Below are 16,391 nucleotides of genomic sequence, written 5' to 3'. Positions count from 1 at the left end.
GGAGAGGACCAAGGCTCAGGGGGGCAAATCAATGCGGCCAGGTTGCAAATAACTAAAACCTTTCATCTAGGTCATGAATAAAATCTGAATCTCTGCTCCTCCAATTCTGACTTCTTCACATCTCCGATTTCCTTCACCCCACCAATCAGTGGCCGTGCCTTCAGCTGTCTCAGCTCCAAGCTCTGGAATTCCCTCCCTAAACCTCTAACTCCGACTCCAGGGACTTGAGCATAAATAAATCTAGGCTGACACTTCAGTGCAGTGCTGAGGGAGCGCTGCACTGTCGGAGGTGCCGTCTTTTGGATGAGACGTTGAGGCCCAGCCTTCCCTCTCAGCTGGATGTAAAAGATCCCATGGCACGATTTCAAAGAAGAGCAGGGGAGTTATCCCCGGTGTTCCGGGGCAAATATTTATCCCTCAATCAATATTAAAAAAATCATCTGGTCATTATCACATTACAGTTTGTGGGAGCTTGCTATGACAAATTAGCTGCCGCGTTTTCTACATTACAACAGTGATCACACGCCAAAAGTACTTCATTGGCTGTAAAGCGTTTTGAGATGTGCTGTGGTCATGAAAGGCGCTATATAAATCCAAGTCTTTCTATCTATCTTTATATCTTCTCCTTTAAGACCTTTAAACCTACCTCTTTGACCAAGCTTTTGATCACCTGTCCTAATGTCTCCTTAAGTGGCTCAGTGTCAGATGTTGTCTGATAATTGCTCGAGTGAAGCACCTTGGGATGTTTTACTACATTGATAGCGCGATACAAATGCCGCTGTTGCTGAAGCAGAAACAGAAGATGCTGGAAAGACACAGCATGTCAGATTTTAATTCTCACCTTCAGCATTGCTAACTGAACAGCCACGGACAACTCGTGATTCACTTGGGCTTAATTCATCGACAGCCATAGAACCTCGAGTAGCTTCCTAGATATAGGAGGGAAGAGAGGCCGTTAAAGATGCCTTAGAGTGCTGTACACAGCCAGTAACTCATCCGATCACTATGCACGTGAAATCACGGCATAAAAACAAATCCCCCAATATTATTGTCTACAATGATGGAGCATTTCACCCAATGACATTTAAAATAAATGGCTGTCCACCTATCCCATTATAAAGGGCAAATGGGACTCTCATCAGAACACGGGAAGAAAGTGGTACAGGAGTGGAGGCAGGCGCCAGACACTCTGCGCATGCGCACACACGGGCAGGCGCCAGGCACTGTGTGCGCACGCACACACACAGGCAGGCGCCATACAAATGTTGAAAATACACTATGTCTGTGTAAGTTAAAAAGGTGCAATAAATGTCAGTGTCAGCATCTTAAACCAACAAAAGTTACAAGATTGCTTGCTAATGTTGTGCAGAGTGCAGAGGATCTGATTTTTTTTTTTAAGTAAGGCTCATCTTCGTGGTGATAAAGTTTGAAAAGCTTTTAACACATGGCAGGGAGGTCTTATGGAGATCACTACATCTGCTGAGCAGAGAGAGAGCTTGGATGATACGAGTGCCCTTCTCTAACTGACGGCTAATTCAGAGATCAGCATCCTTCCTGTAATCTAATGCTACTCCTGACTCTGTTGGATAGATGGAAACAGGAGATTCAGTGAGCAGAGGACACCAGTTTAAGATCATTGGCAGAGGAGGAGAATTCATGTTTGTTTTTTTTTTTATAAACACAGCAAGTTATGATGATCTGGAATGCCCTGCCTGAAAGGGTGGTGGAAGCAGATTCAATAGTAACTTTCAGAAGGGAATTGGATAAATACTTGAAAAAGAAAACACTGCATTGCTGCAGGGAAAAAGCAGGAGAGTGGGACTCAGGGGAAAGCTTTCAAAGTCAGCTCAGGCACTTCTGTGTTGTATGATTCTATGAATGAGTTAGTGAGCTATGGGGGGAGCATTGAGGGTCTCACCCATCTTGCTTTAGGGGTGTAGGATTGAGTGGAGACGCTGCTCCTAGTGATTCCTTGTTACTTTGGACTATATAAAAACATTTAACTGCAAATTAATGGCTCTCAGTAGATGGATAAATGCCCTGTGTACAGGGATACTTTGAAAGATGGAGGTAAGGGGGGGGGGGGGGGGTCAGGTGGAGGAATGGACAAATAGGAAGGTAATGAAAGGGTAGCACAGTTCCAACTGTTTATAATAAGACATAAGAAATAGGAGCAGGAGTCGGTCATTTGGCCCCTCGAGCCTGCTCATCCATCCAATAAGATCACGGCTGATCTGATTCTGGCCTCAACTCCACTTCCCTGCCCGCCCCCCATAATCCTCGACTCCCTCATCGTTCAAAAATCTCTGGATTTGGTTTTTCGAAGACAAACTATTAGCACAATTCTAATTCTCATCCTTAGTACAACGTGACAAGGAATCACCCAGAGCAGCTGCTCAGCTCTATCCTACATACCCAAAGCAAGACGGGCCAGATCTTGAATGCTTCCTCCCCAGCCAACATCAGCTTGAAATTACTGACTTTTGTATTTAGGGAGAATAAGTCAACAAAGACGTGCATTTATGCAGCACCTTTAACATCCCAAGGAATGAGGAGGAGATCCGTCAGAACCAAAGACAGGGTGACCGAAGGGGTAAAGGAGGTTGTTAAAAGGAGCAGAGGGAGGTGAAGAGGCAGAGGGTTTTATGGAGGGAATTCCAGAGCATGGGGCTTAGTTGGCTGAAGGCACAGTCACCAATGGCGGGGCAAAACGTGAGTCGATGCACAAGAGGCTGGAGCCAGAGGAGTGGCGGTTACAGATAGCGAGGGGCAGAAGCCATGACCTATAAGGATGAGAATTTTAGATTCGAGACTTTGGTGGACTGGGAGATGGTGTAGGCCAGTGAGCACAGAGCTGATGGGTGCTCACGGTGCGAGTTAAGATACAGGCAGCAGAGCATCAGATGAGCTCAAGCTTCCCGAGCATGGCGGGCAAATCCAGCAGTAACAAATGCACGGGCGAGGGTTTCAGCAGCAGATGGCCGAGGCAGGGATGGAGGAGTCAACATCGCGGAGCTGGAAGGAGGCGGTCTGGGTGATTGAGAAGATATGGGTCCAGAAGCTCAGATCAGGATCCAATCGAATGCTGAGGTTGCGTACAGTCTGGTTCAACCCGAGACAGTGGCCAGGAAGGGAATGGAAATGGTGGCTGGGAAATGGAGATTGTAACTTTAGTTTTCCAAGTGTTTAACTGGAGTGAATTGCAGCTCATCCAAAAGTGGATAGCAGATGAGCAGTTGAACCGCACAGAGGCAGCAGAGGGTCCAGAGAGGCAGTAGAGTTAGATGCAGACAGTGGGGCTCGACCTGTCAGATGATGCGGTGACCAAGGGGCAGAGGATAGATCCTTGGGGTACTCCAGAGACAATAAGGTGACAGTGAGAAGGGAAGACATTGTTGGAGATGCTCTGGCCAATACTGGACAGGTAAGAGCAGAGAAAGTGAGGAAGCTCCTAGAGCTGGATGATCGAGAGGCATTGAAAGAGAATGGTGTAGGCAACTGTGTCACAGGCTGCAGAGAGGCAGAGAGGGAGGAGGAGGGATAGTGCACCACGGTCACAGTCAGAGAGATCGTCACGTGTAACTTTGGTTAGGGCTGTTTCAGTGCTGTGGCAGGGGTGGAACCAGATTTGAAATATTCAAAAAAAGAGAGGGAAAGATGAGCACGGATTTGGGAGGAGACATGTTCAAGGACTTGAGAGGAAAGGGAGGTTGGTGATGGGGTGGCAGTTTGCAAGGACAGAGGGGTCAAGAGTGGGCTTCTGAGGAGGGGGTTGATGACGGTGGTTTTAAAAAAGGGACGGTGACAGTACCCGAGAGAGAACCACTTAGAGTTATACAACCGCAAATTTAAAGATTTACCACACGACTGCCATTTTATGCAGTATCAGGTTTACTTATAAATATTGGGTTTCCAAAACATATAAGTATTTGGAAAGCAACAGCTACAAATAGTGGTATTTGATAAATGCATATTTTCGTACCAAGTTAATCTTTATTTTATTTCTGGAGCCCAGTTGATCCCCATTGGAGGTACAAGGCTCGGCGATGAGCTGACTGACACCTGAAGGACGGGGGCCTTCTGTGGAAATGGAAATTGTCAATTTTTCACAACCATCACTTTCAGCACAAGTGAACATTACAGAAAGAAACCCTGCAAGAATCTTACAAGCTCAGTTTCACACAAACCCAAACCTTTGTTTAAAAATTCATATTTGAGTTGGTCCAATTAAATATCGGGAAGACTGATCGTAGAACTTGGGGGACAATTTGTTTTATTATAATCTTCTGTTGAGAAGTCTAAACTCTACAAAAACACATTGAATTGACAGCACAGAAACAGGCCATTCAGCCCAACAGGTCTATGCCAGTGTTTACGATCAACATGAGCCTCCTCCCACTCTACTTCACATCACTACCGACACTTCAAAAATTAAACAGGCCGGAACACAAGTATAAAGTTCAGAAGCACAACAAATTGTCACTGTTCCCATTTCACCAACGAACCGCTAAAGATTTCTTTTACAAGTAAACAAACAAGTTGCCTTAATGGTAGGAAACCATTTAAAGGAATGATAGCTTGAAGTCTGCAGATTCGATATTGGCCAAGAACCCAATAACAAATGGCATTAATAACGCCTACCGCTTACAAAAATTAAGATATCCAAAAAGTGATGTAAATTGAGAATGACCTACCTACATCTCTAATTATGCCACACTTTTTGGCATTGTTCTTGCTAACTACATTGAGCGTTTTTAGGGATTCCTGCAGCTGCAAGCCATTATCAAGGTGCTTTGTGGAAGTCTCAGAGGCACTGGACCCTACTTCAAGCAAAGAAGTCAATCTCATGCAAAAGGTAATGAGCGACCACATTTTTCAGCTCTAGATGCTTGGGAGTTGCTTACCCGACATCATGAAGCTCTCCAAGGTAATACCACCAGTTGTGTTTGACTGGATGTGTTCGAGGTTTTCACTGGAAAATGGTTCAGTTATAAGGTTATTTCTGGATGCTAAAGCAATGTAGAAATTTAATGCATTTTGTAGATTCTAAAAAAAGTCATACCCCATCAATTGGAAACGGTCTTACCTGAGTTGAAGCAGATCACGTTTGTCCACTTCCTTGCCAGCAGGTGCCTATACAGAAAGCATTTATACAAAATTTCAATAATTCAAGTTTAATATTACAATAGTCTACCACATTTTCCCCATATCTCAACATTGTCAAACTGCTTGTCCGACATCCAGCACTTGTTCAGCAGAGATTTCCTCCAACTAAGTATTGTTAAGACCGAAGCCATTGTCTTTGGTCCCCGCCACAAAAACTCTGTTCCGTAGCCACCGACTCTATCCCTCTCCCTAACATCTGTCTGAGGCTGAACCAAACTGTTCGCAATCTCGGTGTCATATTTGAACCTGAAATGAGCTCCCGACCACATATCCGCAGCATAACTAAGACCGTCTATTTCCACCTCTAACGTCGCCCGTCTCCACTCTTGCCTCAGCTCATCTGCTGCTGAAACCCTCATCCATGCCTTTGTTACCTCTAGACTTGACTACTTTAACACACTCCTGGCTGGCCTCCCACATTCTACCCTACATTAATTTGAAGTCTTCCAAAACTCTTCTTCCCTAACCTACACCAAGTCCTGTTCACCCATCACCTCTGTGCTCGCTGACCTACATTGGCTTCTGATTAAGAAAAACTTCGATTTAAAAATTCTCATCCTTGTTTTCAAATCCCATCATGAGCTACCCTCTCCCTATTTCTATCTCTGTAATCTCCTCCAGCTCCTGTGAAAATGATAAAACTTCAAGCATGAAAGTACAAGATTCTTGGCTTCACACAGATATTTTTTGAAAAAGTTAATCCACGCTTATGGCAAGTTTACATAGAGGCCCCCGATTCCACAGTCTGTTACAAAATTCAGACTTGTACCTCATGGACTCCAGCCAGCATACAAGACTGGGAGGCCTCTTTAAACTTTGGGGATTGGCTATTCTTCTGGCACCAGGGAACTAATCTCGAATAGTTCAACGTACCATGCAAAATAAACCAGAATCCCATCACTAGGCTCAAGAGTTGCTAAGCCAAGTAACTGAGAAATCCATGTTGGGAGTTTCTGTTTTCCTCAATATGTAGTGCACGCACAAGCCCCATAAGAACACATCCCACTGTACAAGTCCAGAGTGCATAGGCATCTAGATATAAAATGAGCTTGCATTTATATAGCACCTTTGAAGATCTCAGGGTGCCCCAAAGCAATTCACAGCCAATTGAATAGTTTTTGGTGTAGTCATTGTTCTAATGTAGAACCAATTTGCGCACAGCAAGCTCCCACAAACAATGCATTATTGACCAGATAATGTTTAGTGACGTTAGTTGAGAGATAAATGTTGGCCAGGACACCTGGAGAAACATAGAAAATAGGTGCAGGAGTAGGCCATTTGGCCCTTCGAGCCTACACCACTATTCAATAAGATCATGGCTGATCATTCACCTCATTACCCCTTTCCTGCTTTCTCTCCATACCCTTGATCCCTTTAGCCGTAAAGGCATATCTAACTCCCTCTTGAATATATCTAACGAACTGGCATCAACAACTCTGCGGAAGAGAATTCCACAGGTTAACAACTCTGAGTGAAGAGGTTTCTCCTCATCTCAGTCCTAAATGGCTTACCCCTTATCCTTAGACTGTGAGCCCAACATCGGGAACATTCTTCCCGCATCTAACCTGTCCAGTCCAGTCAGAATTTTGTGTTTCTATGAGATCCCCTCTCATTCTTCTAACCTCCAGTGAATACAGGCCCTGTTGATCCAGTCTCTCATATGTCAGTCCTGCCATCCTGGGAATCAGTTTGGTGAACCTTCACTGCACTCCCTCAATAGCAAGAATGTCCTTTCTCAGATTAGGAGACTAAAATTGAACACAATATTCCAGGTGAGGCCTCACCAAGGCCCTATACAACTGCAATAAGACCTCCCCCTGCTCCTATACTCAAATCCCCTTGCTATGAAGGCCATTTGCCTTCTTCACCGCCTGCTGTACTTGCATGCCAACTTTCAATGACTGATGTACCATGGCACCCAGGTCTCGTTGCACCTCCCCTTTTCCTAATCTGCCACCATTCAGATAATATTCATGTTTTTGCGACCAAAGTGGATAACCTCACATATATCCACATTATACTGCATCTGCCACGCATTTGCCCATTCACATAACCTGTCCAAGTCATCCTGCATCCTCCTCACAGTTCACACCGCCACCCAGCTTAGTGTCATCTGCAACCTTGGAGATATTACACTCAATTCCTTCATCCAAATTATGGATGTATATTGTAAATAGCTGGGATCCCAGCACCGAGCCCTGCGACACCCCACTAGTCACTGCCTGCCATTCTGAAAAAGACCAGTTTATCCTGACTCTCTGCTTCCTGTCTGCCAGCCAGTTCTTATCTACGTCAATACATTACCCCCAATACCATGTGCTTTAATTTTGCACACCAATCTCGTGTGGGACCTCGTCAAAAGCCTTTTGAAAGTCCAAATACACCACATCCACTGGTTCTCCCATGTCAACTCTACTAGTTACATTCTCAAAAAATTCCAGAAGATTTGTCAAGCATGATTTCCCCTTCATAAATCCACGTTGACTTGGACCGATCCGGTCACTGCTTTCTAAATGTGCTGCTATTTCATCCTTAATAATTCATTCCAACATTTTCCCCACTATTGATGTCAGGCTAACCAGTCTATAATTACCCACTTTCTCTCTCCCTCCCTTTTTAAAAAGTGGTGTTACATTAGCTACCCTCCAGTCCATAGGAACTGATTCAGAATCGATAGACTGTTGGAAAATGATCACCAATGCATCCACTATTTCTAGGGCCACTTCCTTAAGTACCCTGGGATGCAGACTATCAGGCCCCGGGATTTATCGGCCTTCAATCCCCATCAGTTTCCCAACACAATTTCCCGCCTAATAAGGATATCTTCAGTTCCTCCTTCTCACTAGACCCTCAGTCCCCTAGTATTTCCAGAAGGTTATTTGTGTCTTCCTTCGTGAAGACAGAACCAAAGTATTTGTTCAATTGGTCTGCCATTTCTTTGTTCCCCATTATAAATTCACCTGAATCCGACTGCAAGGGACCTACGTTTGTCTTCACTAATCTTTTTCTCTTCACATATCTATAGAAGCTTTTGCAGTCAGTTTTTATGTTCCTGACAAACTTCTTCTCATACTCTATTTTCCCCCTCTTAATTAAACCCTTTGTCCTCCTCTGCTGAATTCTAAATTTCTCCCAGTCCTGATGGTTAGCGGAATGTCAGCCAAACAGAATCCCTATCCCATCGAGTGTAGATGACCACATTGAGAATAAAATCCAGGAGGCACAGGCCATACACCTGCCTTCACAAATCCGCTAAGCGCAGTGCGCTAACAGGCAGGACCAGCCGCCACTATTCAAGGCTGTTATCCAGTACGCAGTGTACTGCAGTTAGTAGTTAATGATTCATTCAGGGCACACGGCAGGACATAGCAGACTCCTGCAGTTTGTGGAACTGCCTGGGAGCCATGAACTCAAGACAGAAATGTTGGGAAAAGCTCATTTGGGTCACTCCAGGGTCAACTTCGCTCCAAAATGAAAGCCCAAGTTGGGAGTTTGGAACAGAATCCTCACCGTTAGCAATCGGATACACTAACCAGACATGGCCACAGTACCCCTGGGTACTGCTTGACCAGCCCCTCTGATGGGACCTGGAAGGTGGGGCCATTAATGGGGGCTCAGTGTTTTCCATTGGGCTGTAGATAATGTGAGAGCAATGATCTGATGATTAGACTGGTGTTGGCTGGCCAACAACTCTATTTGTATAGCGCCTTTAATGCGGTAAAACATCACAGGAGCGGTGTCAATTTGACACCAAGGCATACACAAGGAGAGGTTTGGACAACTTGATCACAGAGGTAGATTTTGGGAAGCATATTTCATGGAACGAGGCAGGGAGATTTATGGGGGGAGTTCCAGAGCTTGGTGCTGAGACAGCTGAAGGCACGGCCAATGGTGAGGCAAAAGGATGCCAGCAGCCAGAATTGGAGGAGCACAGACCTCTCAGAGGGCTGGAGGAGATTACAGAAATGGATAGCAGCGAGGCCATAGAAGGGGTTAAACACATCGACGAGAATTTTCAATTTGAGGTATTGCTAGACTGGGAGCCAATGTAGGTCAGTGAGAACAAGGGTGATGGGTGAACGGGACTTGGTACAAGTTTGGATTATGGCCAGCAGGGTTTGGGGTGAGCTAAAGTATATGTAGGATGGAAGATGGGAGGCCGATCAGGAGAGCACTGGAATAGTCAAGTCTGCAAGTCCTGTGTACTGCTGAATTGCAGAGTCTTAACTCATTAAAACCTTTTGCATACACTTGGGTGGAATAAAAGCTTTGACTGCTGCCAACCCATGCTCAAGCTTTTTGGGCATGTGCACTCCACACCAGGCAGAGACACTCTAATTCTGTGAACTTTTCAGTTTGCCATTGAATGATAAAATACAGTCCCTAGCGCTTATCGTGGGTGGGTTGGTGTAAATACAAATTACTATAGTAGTTTCCTGTGCCTAAATCAAAGTCCGACATTTAAAAGGACACAGCTCTTGGCCATTGGACTGAAACAGGCTGAACACAGAGCGCAGCCCTACAGCCGAGAGTTTCTATAGGAGACCCGGCTCATCCACTGACCACCAGCGAGACCCACGGACAACCGCTGGTGCTGGGTCCTTCTCATATCTCCGACTGAACGGCAGTTTCACCCAATAAAACCTTGCAGACTGAGCAATGGCTGCTGAATACGAGTAACCTTGACACTCAGCCTCTATTTCACCGCGCTCCCCAATATGAACCTAGACACCACCGTAATGAGGCACCCGGCTCCTCCAGTCAGCCGTTAACTGTATCAAGGTCTGAAAAACGTATTGAATTGCCCAGAATAGCTGGCGTGCTTAACGTGTTGTAAGCCATCCCTTTTAATGGAATCCTAGATTCCTATTGTGATGGCAAATGGTTAGGGTCATTTGTCCGAAATAAGAACATAATAGGAACAGGAGTAGGCCACCTGGCCCCTCGAGCCTGCTCTGCCATTCAATAAGATCATGGCTGATCTGATCATGGATTCAGCTCCACTTCCCTGCCCGCTCCACATAACCCTTTATTCCCTTATCATTCAAACATCTGTCTATCTCCACCTTAAATATATTCAACGACCCAGCTTCCACAGCTCTCTGGGGCAGAGAATTCCACAGATTTACAACCCTCTGAAAACAATTCCTCTTCATCTCAGTTTTAAACGAGCGACCCCTTATTCTGAAACAACACCCCCAGTTCTAGATTCCCCCATGAGGGGAAACATCCTCTCTGCATCTACCCTGTCAAGCCCCCTCAGAATCTTATATGTTTCAATAAGATCACCTCTCATTCTTCTAAACTCCAATGAGTAGAGGCCCAACTTGCTCAACCTTTCTTCATAAGTTAACCCCCTCATCTCCAAAATCAACCTCGTGAACCTTTTCTGAACTGCCTCCAATGAAAGTATATCCTTCCTTAAATGAGACCAAAACTGTACGCAATACTCCAGGTGTAGCCCACCAATACCCTGTACAGTTGTAGCAGAACTTTTAGAAAAATAGAAAATAGGTGCAGGAGTAGGCCATTCGGCCCTTCGAGCCTGCACCATCATTCGATAAGATCATGGCTGATCATTTCCTCAGTACCTCTTTCCTGCTTTCTCTCCAAACCCCTTGATCCCCCTAGCCGCAAGGACCATATCTAACTCCCTCTTGAATATATCCAATGAACTAACATCAACAACTCTCTGCAGTAGGGAATTCCACAGGTTAACAACTCTGAGTGAAGAAATTTCTTCCAATCAGTCCTAAATGGCCGACCCCTTATCCCAAGATTGTGTCCCCTGGTTCTGGACTTCCCCAACATCGGGAACAATCTACCTGCATCTAACCTGTCCAGTCCCGTCAGAATCTTGTATGTTTCTATGAGATTCCCTCTCATTCTTCTAAACTCCAATGTATAAAGGCCCAGTTGATCCAGTCTCTCCTCATATGTCAGTCCAGCCATCCCAGAAATCAGTCTGGTGAACCTTCGCTGCACTCCCTCAATAACAAGAACGTCCTTCCTCAGATTAGGAGACCAAAACTGAACACCATATTCCAGGTGAGGCCTCACCAAGGCCCTGTACAATTGCAGTAAGACCTCCCTGCTCCGATACTCAAATCCCCTAGCTATGAAGGCCAACATACAATTTGCCTTCTTTACCGCCTGCTGTACCTGTATGCCAACTTTCAATGACTGATGATCCATGACACCCAGGTCTCGTTGCACCTCCCCTTTTCCTAATCTGCCACCATTCAGATAATATTCTGTCTTTGTGTTTTTGCCCTCAAAGTGGATAACCTCACATTTATCCACATTATACTGCATCTGCCATGCATTTGCCCACTCACCTAACCTGTCTAAGTCACCCTGCAGCCTCTTAGCATCCCCGTCACAGCTCACACCGCCACCCAGTTTAGTGTCATCTGCCAACTTGGAGATATTACACTCAATTCCTTCATCTAAATCATTGATGTATATTGTAAAGAGCTGGGGTCTCAGCACTGAGCCCTGCGGCACTCCAGTAGTCATTGCCTGCCATTCTGAAAAGTACGCGTTCATCCCGACTCTCTGCTTCCTGTCTGCCAATCAGTTCTCTATCCACGTCAGTATATTACCCTCAATATCATGTGCTTTGATTTTGCACACCAATCTCTTGTGTGGGACCTTGTCAAAAGACTTTTGAAAGTCCAAATACACCACATCCACTGGTTCTCCCTTGTCCACTCTACTTGTTACATCCTCAAAAAATTCCAGAAGATTTGCCAAGCATGATTTCCCCTTCATAAATCCATGATGAATTGGACTGATCCTGTCACTGCTTTCCAAATGCGCTGCTATTTCATCCTTAATAATTGGTTCCAACATTTTCCCCACCACTGATGTCAGGCTAACCGGTTTATAATTACCCGCTTTCTCTCTCCCTCCCTTTTTAAAAAGTGGTGTTACATTCGCTAACCTCCAGTCCATAGGAACTGATCCCAAGTCGATAGACTGTTGGAAAATGATCACCAATGCATCCACTATTTTTAGGGCCACTTCCTTAAATACTCCGGGATGCAGACTATCAGGCCCCAGGGATTTATCGGCCTTCAATCCCATCAATTTCCCGCCTAATAAGGATATCCTTCAGTTCCTCTCCTTCTCACTAGACCCTCGGTCCCCTAGTACTTCCAGAAAGTTATTTATGTCTTCCTTTGTGAAGACAGAACAAAAGTATTTGTTCAATTGGTCTGCCATTTCTTTGTTCCCCATTATAAAGTCACCTGAATCGGACTGCAAGGGACCGACTTTTGTCTTCACTAATCTTTTTCTCTTCACAAATCTATAGAAGCTTTTGCAGTCAGTTTTTATGTTCCCGGCAAGCTTCTCCTCATACTCTATTTTCCCCCTTCTTAATTAAACCCTTTGTCCTCCTCTGCTGAATTCTAAATTTCTCCCAGTCCTCAGGTCTGCTGCTTTTTCTGGCCAATTTATATGCCTCTTCCTTGGATTTAACACTATCCTTAATTTCCCTTGTTAGCCATGGTTGAGCCACCTTCCCCGTTTTATTTTTACTCCAGACAGGGGTGTGCAATTGCTGGAGTTCATCCATGTGATCTTTAAATGTTTGCCATTGCCTATCCACCATCAACCCTTTAAGTATCATTTGCCAGTCTATTCTAGCCAATTCACGTCTCATACCATCGAAGTTACCTTTCCTCAAGTTCAGGACCCTAGTTTCTGAATTAACTGTGTCACTCTCCATCCTAATAAAGAATATTATGGTCACTCTTCCCCAAGGGGTCTTGCACAACAAGATTGCTAATTAGTCCTTTCTCATTACACATCACCCAGTCTAGGATGGCCAGCTCCCTGGTTAGTTCCTCGACATATTTGTCTAGAAAACCATCCCTAATACACTCCAGGAAGTCTTCCTCCACTGCATTGCTACCAGTTTGGTTAGCCCAATCAAAATGCAGATTAAAGTCACCCATGATAACTGCTGTACCTTTATTGCATGCATCCCTCATTTCTTGTTTGATGCTGTCCCCAACCTTACTACTATTGTTTGGTGGTCTGTACACAACTCCCACTAGTGTTTTCTGCCTCTTGGCATTCCGCAGCTCCACCCATACCGATTCCACATCATCCAAGCTAATGTCCTTTCTTACTATTGCATTAATTTCCTCCTTAACCAACAATGCCACCCCACCTCCTTTTACTTTCTGTCTATCCTTTCTAAAAGTTGATTAGCCCTGGATGTTGAGTTCCCAGCCTTGGTCACCCTGGAGCCATGTCTCCGTGATGCCAATTACATCATACCTGTTAACTGCTATCTGCGCAGTTAATTCGTCCACCTTATTCCGAATACCCCTCGCATTGAGGCACAGAGCCTTCAGGCTTGTCTTTCTAACACACTTTGCGCCTTTAGAATTTTGCTTCAATGTGGCCCTTTTTGCCTTAGGTTTCTCTGCCCTCCACTTTTACTTTTCTTCTTTCTATCTTTTGCTTCTGCCCCCATTCTACTTCCCTCTGTCTCCCTGCATAGGTTCCCATCCCCCTGCCATATTAGTTTAACTCCTCCCCAACAGCACAAGCAAAGACTCCCCCTAGGACATTGGTTCCGGTCCTGCCCAGGTGGAGACCGTCCGGTTTGTACTGGTCTCCCCTCCCTCAGAACTGGTTAAAATGTCCCAGGAATTTGAATCCCTCCCCTCTGCACCACTCATTCATCTGAGCTCTCCTGCAATTCCTACTCTGACTAGCACATGGCACTGGTAGCAATCCTGAGATTACTACTTTTGAGGTCCTACTTTTTAAATTTAGCTCCTAGCTCCCTAAATTCGTCTTGTAGGACCTCATCCCTTTTTTTAAAACCTATATCGTTGGTACCTGTATGCACCACGACAACTGGCTGTTCATCCTCCCTTTTCAGAATGCCCTGCACCCGCTCCGAGACATCCTTGACCCTTGCACCAGGCAGGCAACATACCATCCTGGAGTCTCTGTTGCGGCCGCAGAAACATCTATCTATTCCCTTTACAAATGAATCCCCTATCACTCTAGCTCTCCCCCTCTTTTTCCTGCCCTCCTGTGCAGCAGAGCCACTCACAGTGCCATGAACTTGGCTGCTGCTGCCCTCCCCCGATGAGTCATCCCCCTCAACAATACTCAGTGATGTATCTGTTTTGCAGGGGGATGACCGCAGGGGACTCCTACACGACCTTCCTTGCACTGCTCTTCCTGTTGGTCATCCATTCCCTATCTGCCTGAGTAACCTTTTCCTGCGATAAGACCAACTCACTAAACATGCTATTCATGTCATTCTCAGCATCGTGCATGTTCCAGAATGAATCCACCCACAGCTCCAGCGCCGCAATGCATATCCAGCTGCCAATTATAAGCATGGACAGTAAGTGATGGGGACTCGGGTATCCATAGCGTAATGTTTATCATATGCAAAATGGGACACATTTCAGAATGATACCAGGGATGCGAGACTTCAGTTATGTGGAGAAGAGAAGCTGAGGTTGTTCCCTTAGAGCAGGGAAGGTTAAGGGAAGATTTGATAGAGGTGTTCAAAATTGAGGGATATTGAGAGTGTAACTAAAAAGAAACGGTTTCCACTGGCAGGAAGGTCAGTAATCAGAGGACACAAATTTAAGATAATTGCTCAGTGTCAGCTGTGGCTCAGTGGGTAGCACACCCGCCTGAGCCAGAAGGTTGTGGGTTCAAGTCCCACTCCAGGAACTCGAGCAAAGAAATCTACACACACTCCAGTGCAGTGCTGAGAGAGTGCTGTCTTTTGGATGAGACATTAAACCAAGGCCCGTCTTCCCTCTCAGATGGACGTAAAAGATCCCATGGGACTATTTTGAAGAAGAGCAGGGGAGTTATCCCTGGTGTTCTGGCTAATATTTATCCTCAATCAACATAAAAACACAGATTATGTGGTCATTATCACCTGTTTGTGGAAGCTTGCTGTGAGCAAGTTGGCTGCCGTGTTTCCCACATTACAACAGTGACAACAATCAAAGTACTTCATTGGCTGTAAAGCACTTTGAGACATCCGGTGGCTGTGAAAGGCGCTATATAAATGCAAGACTTTCTTTCAAGGACCAGAGGGAAGATGAGAATGTTTTTTTTTTTTTAAAAACAGCGAGTTGTGATCTGGAACGCACTGCCTGAAAGGGTAGTGGAGGCAGATTCAATAGTAACATTCAAAAAGGAATTGGATAAATACTTAAAAAAGGAAAAATAATTGCAGGGCTATGGGGAAAAGAGCCAGGGAGTGGGACTAATCAGATCGCTCTTTCACAGAGCCGGCATAGGCACAATGGGTCGAATGGCCTCCTTCTGTGCGTCCAAGATGACGGGCTCCCACACATGTTCAAAACCCAATGGGCAATAAAAAGAAAAGGAGTGGCAAATGTGGCTCTGAAATTAAAGGGAAAGTCACGGCTTGCATTTCTGCCGCACCTCTTGTGCGGGGAAACTCCTCATAGTGTTGCACTGAGGTCAACACCATCAATAGGGAAATTCAGCAAGAGACTGAGGGAGACGACTACCATTTGATATTATTGAGAGACATCACCATCATAGACAGTCCCTCGAATCGAAGATGACTTGCTTCCATGTCAAGAAGTTCACAGGTGTTTCAATGAAGGACCTAATGTTCCAGATCCCGAACTAAATCTTGAAGATGCCTGTGCGTGGATTTTTTTTAACGTCTGGTGACCGTTGCACACTAGCCACCACACGGGCTTGACAGAGCTAGGTCTTGGTCCAGTGGCAAGGATTAACCAGGACAACTGGAGACCAGCTCTGCTGCCCGGACCTAGTGCGCACACATATTGCAGTGTGGGCCTTTCCTGGGCCCCAATCACCCAGCAGGCTGAGCGGCCCTCAGCCTGCGAGCACCATCGGAGCAGGCCGGGGAGTGGAAGGAGCGTCGTGGAGGCATACCACTCTAGGGAGCAGCACGTGCTGGAGCAGGAGAGCATCGGCAGTGAAGAGGGACCACGGTCCAGGTCGGTGATTGGAGCGTGGGCAGGTACTGCAGGAGCAGCGAGGTCAGGGCAAAGGAGCAGCGAGAGATTGCATTGAAAGTAGAAAGGAGGAGAAAGTCACAAGCATGGTTCAATGCGCGATGCACAGCTGCACTGAATTTTTCTGAGGGAGTGCTGCCTATCGGAGCTGCTGTTAAACCGAGGCGCTGTCTGCCCCCTCAGGTGATTGTGAAACATCACATGCCA

At 45.7% G+C, this 16,391-nt stretch overlaps 1 protein-coding gene across 1 annotated transcript in view; it reads right to left on the bottom strand.

Moving 5' to 3' along the window:
- Positions 1-16,391, bottom strand: part of lrmp (lymphoid-restricted membrane protein) — a 165,995-nt gene that overhangs the window by 34,691 nt on the left and 114,913 nt on the right. Inside the window, exons 23-27 of the mRNA XM_070896766.1 lie at positions 5,087-5,133; positions 4,905-4,972; positions 4,695-4,820; positions 3,983-4,080; positions 842-929 (exon numbers count right to left, since the gene is read on the bottom strand). Of these exons, the coding sequence (XP_070752867.1) occupies positions 842-929; positions 3,983-4,080; positions 4,695-4,820; positions 4,905-4,972; positions 5,087-5,133 (427 nt within the window). The remainder of the gene's footprint in view (positions 1-841; positions 930-3,982; positions 4,081-4,694; positions 4,821-4,904; positions 4,973-5,086; positions 5,134-16,391) is intronic.

The sequence above is a fragment of the Pristiophorus japonicus genome, chromosome 13, assembly GCF_044704955.1.
Source record: "Pristiophorus japonicus isolate sPriJap1 chromosome 13, sPriJap1.hap1, whole genome shotgun sequence".
NCBI lineage: Eukaryota > Metazoa > Chordata > Chondrichthyes > Pristiophoridae > Pristiophorus > Pristiophorus japonicus.
This window is presented reverse-complemented; position numbering and strand designations above follow the sequence as displayed.